The following is a 3,844-nucleotide window of genomic DNA, read 5'->3' on the forward strand; positions in this document are numbered from 1 at the left end:
TATATATATATATATATATATTTTCTTAACTGGACCACGTTAAAATGGTCATCTAAGAAATAAGTTTTAAGAAAAATGATAGACATACCGAGGGAGTCTACTGATTTTCCTTACCAAAATGTGTTTTATTTATATTTTAGCTGTTTGTTTTGTTTAATATACAAAAAAAATATTTTAAAAAATAAAAAAGACAAAATACGTTTAACACTGTCGGCAGCCTTTTTTTTTTTTTTTAATTTTATTTTAACATTAGATATATTATATATAGTTATCGAATATATAAATATCGTATAATTATTTTTAAAACAAAATTATTATTAAAAAATTAATTTTTTTTCTTATAGATCTTATATTTATTTATTTTTTTAAATAATTATGTATGTTTACATATTAACAATTGTAATTATCAGTCGTGAAGTTTAGTGAGAAAGTGTTTTAAGAATAGTTTAGATTCAGATATGAGTTAAGATGATTTATGAATAGTAAAATAAAATTTAAATTGTTTATTATATTTTATATAAAAATTTAAAAAAATCGTTTTAAGTTTTAAAAAAATTAAATTATTTATTATATTTTATATAAAAACTTAAAAAAATTATATTAATGCGATAAAATAAATTGAAATAAATTGGATGAGTTATGAATTCAAACGAGGCCTGTTCTACACTCATATTTTTTTTCATTTTAAAATATGTTGAAGAAGTGAGAAAGATTGAATATTCTGCTCATATCAAGTTAGGAACAGTACATTAACGGAAAGAGAAGCAGATTATTAGTTTATTTATTACTCTCTTAATCCGTTGCCGCTCTCTTTTGAAAAGCTCTGGCTCTGTCCCTCCGTACTTTCTTTGAACAAGTTCAAAAGAATCAAAACTCCAGAGTCCAGACTCCATAACCAAACAGCACCACCAAAATGGCCGTCCATTTCATCCACTTCGTCGCCGGTTTGGTTCTATTCACCGTTTTACCATTCTTGGTCGCCCAGTCTCCGTCTGCGGGTGCCGATTCATGCAACGGCGTATACTTGTCCTACACCTACATCGGCGGAAGGAAGCTCATGCCGAATCATACGTCCGATCCGACCCGGCAGCCCTACCGGTTCGAGTCGGTTCTGACCGTGCTCAACAACGGGATCGTGGACCTCAAGTCGTGGAGGGTCTTCGTTGGGTTCAAGCACGACGAGTACTTGGTCTCCGCTTCCAACGCAGTGCTGCCCGACGGGACCAGCCTTCCCGGGAGCGTCCGAAACGGCACCGTTTTCTCCGGGTACCCGATGACGGACCTCAAGACGGCGGTTGAGACCGCCGGGGACTTGACCCAGATTCAGGTCCAGGTCCAGCTAGTGGGAACACAGTTTGGTGTGGCTCCCCCCACGGTTCCCTTGCCCTCGAGCATTTCTCTGGCCAATGATGGGTGGGTTTGTCCTATTCCAGCTGCTCGAGGTAAACTTCTCTTCCTCTTTTTTTCCCCATTTTCGATTTATGGGTATTTGGTGGCTCTTTGTTTTGAATCTTCTTGGAACTTTTTTTTCTTTTCCTTAAAATTTTATTTTTGGTGTATACTTGTATGTGGTGCTATACGGGTATTTTTATGCTCTCCATATTCTTCGCATTATTTTGAGTTGTAGTAGTAGTTTTTCAGTTAGTGTCGAGTCTGTGGTTATATTAATTTTGATCTATATTAGTTGTTTTCACTAGAAAGTGTCGGTTTAAAATATGGGGGAGAAAAATATCGAAAACATGCAACATACTTCTCTGTGTTAATTAGTATTTTGTTGAAGAGAATGGGATCAAGATTTTTTCGACGTTGCATGCTAATATAAAGTGGGCCATATTAACTTGTTTAAGACTATCATATTTTGTAAACTTGACGTCGCTTTGTTGCTTTGCCAGATGAATTTTCAGTTTCTCATTCATGAGGAAAGTCTTGTCGAGGCTTAATCTCCATAGAAAATGAAATGGAGAGTGGAACAAAGTTCTTTGCTCTCGGAAAACTCATTTTTTTTGTTAATGCTGCTTTCTTTTTGTAAACAAAATTATAAATGCACTTGATGTCAGAGCACAGCATATAGTTTTTACGATGAATTGGTTTTGTGCTTGAAGAGAATGTGTTCATGAGCATGAATGTTGGTTTTTCAGGGAATGTGACGAGATCAGTCTGTTGCACACAAGACCCAAATGCTAAATCAAACATTACTGTAGATGAGGAGTTCCTGCCTCGCCAGAGTGGCGACCTTAATATTATGTATGATGTGATCCGGACATATGAGTCGAACTACTGGGCACAAGTCACACTCTCAAACCATAACCCTCTTGGCCGTCTTGATAACTGGAAATTGCACTGGGAATGGACAAGAGATGAATTTATCTATGCAATGAAAGGGGCATATCCATCAGTTGTTGATTCTTCTGAATGCTTATTTGGCCCTCAAGGTACATATTACCAGAGTTTAGACTTCTCCACTGTATTAAATTGCGAAAGAACTCCAACCATAGTTGACCTGCCTCCAACCAAGTACAACGACACGGCCCTTGGATTGATCCCTTATTGTTGCCGAAATGGTACAATCTTACCTCGTGAGATGGACCCAAGTAAGTCAATTTCAGCATTCCAGATGCAAGTCTATAAAATGCCACCAGATCTCAACCGATCACTGCTTATTCCACCAGTGAATTGGAAGATCAATGGTGTACTCAACCCTGATTATCGATGTGGCCAGCCAGTGCGGGTGAGTCCTAGCCAATTCCCGGATCCAAGTGGCTTACCTTTAAATTCAACTGCAGTCGCCAGTTGGCAGGTGGTCTGCAATATAACGCATCCCAAAGGAGGAAGCCCCAAATGCTGTGTCTCATTTTCTGCTTACTACAACGATTCTGTCATTCCATGCAAAACTTGTGCATGTGGGTGCCCTAATAACCCAGCTCGTACTTGTAGTGTGGCTACTCCAGCTATGCTTCTTCCTTCGAATGCTCTTCTTCTTCCTTTTGCAAACCGGACTGCCTTGGCTACAGGTTGGGCTCAGCTTAATCATCGACCAGTGCCAAGGCCAATGCCCTGCGGAGATAACTGTGGGGTCAGTATTAACTGGCATTTGCGCACAGACTACAGTAGGGGATGGAGCGCAAGAATCACAGTGTTCAATTGGGATGAAACTGCCTTTGCTGATTGGTTTGCTGCAGTACAATTGGACAAGGCAACCCCTGGTTTCCAAGCAATGTACTCATTCAACGGAACTACCTTGGCCTTGAATGGCGTCAACAATACCATATTCATCCAGGGTCTTCCAGGATTAAACTATCTTGTGGCAGAAGCAGATGGAGCTGACCCACAGAAGGACCCTAGGGTGCCTGGGAAACAACAATCTGTGATCTCCTTTACTAAGAAAAAGACCCCTGGAATTAATGTGCCTAATAGAGATGGGTTTCCCACTAAAGTATACTTCAATGGAGAGGAGTGCTCGCTGCCTTCCGTATATCCAACTGGTGGTAGTAATAGAAGCGGCCCTGCTATGGTTTTTTCGGTCATAGCAATGGTAGCGTTCATTTTGATGCAGCAATAGCCGGGGGACTTCTGTCATCATGAGCATTGCTTGATATGTTTAACCAGGAAGTTTATATTAACAGAAGAGATGCATGCTATGATTCTTATATAGAGGATGTAATGGTACTTCAGCCATGGCTTTGTAAAGGTTTGCAGAACTGCCATAGTTGGAAGGGAAATGAAAACAATGACTAGTTAGAGACCATCAAAATATATGAAGTGAGCCTGGATTTCATATCGTGTAATCATAGCCTGCGTTGCTCAGTTTGATTCTTCATGCTATACATTTCATGTTTCTCACTAA

The 3,844-nt window shown here is 39.2% G+C and overlaps 1 protein-coding gene across 1 annotated transcript; it reads left to right on the forward strand.

Annotated features, from left to right (window-relative positions):
* Positions 1-777: 777 nt before the first annotated feature.
* LOC121245993 (COBRA-like protein 7) lies at positions 778-3,844 on the forward strand. The gene is made up of 2 exons (XM_041143948.1): positions 778-1,442; positions 2,139-3,844. Exons 1-2 carry the CDS (start codon positions 914-916, stop codon positions 3,557-3,559), a joined length of 1,950 nt encoding a protein of 649 aa, XP_040999882.1. The 5' UTR covers positions 778-913; the 3' UTR covers positions 3,560-3,844.

The sequence above is a fragment of the Juglans microcarpa x Juglans regia genome, chromosome 1S (genome assembly GCF_004785595.1).
Source record: "Juglans microcarpa x Juglans regia isolate MS1-56 chromosome 1S, Jm3101_v1.0, whole genome shotgun sequence".
In the NCBI taxonomy this organism is placed as follows: domain Eukaryota; kingdom Viridiplantae; phylum Streptophyta; class Magnoliopsida; order Fagales; family Juglandaceae; genus Juglans; species Juglans microcarpa x Juglans regia.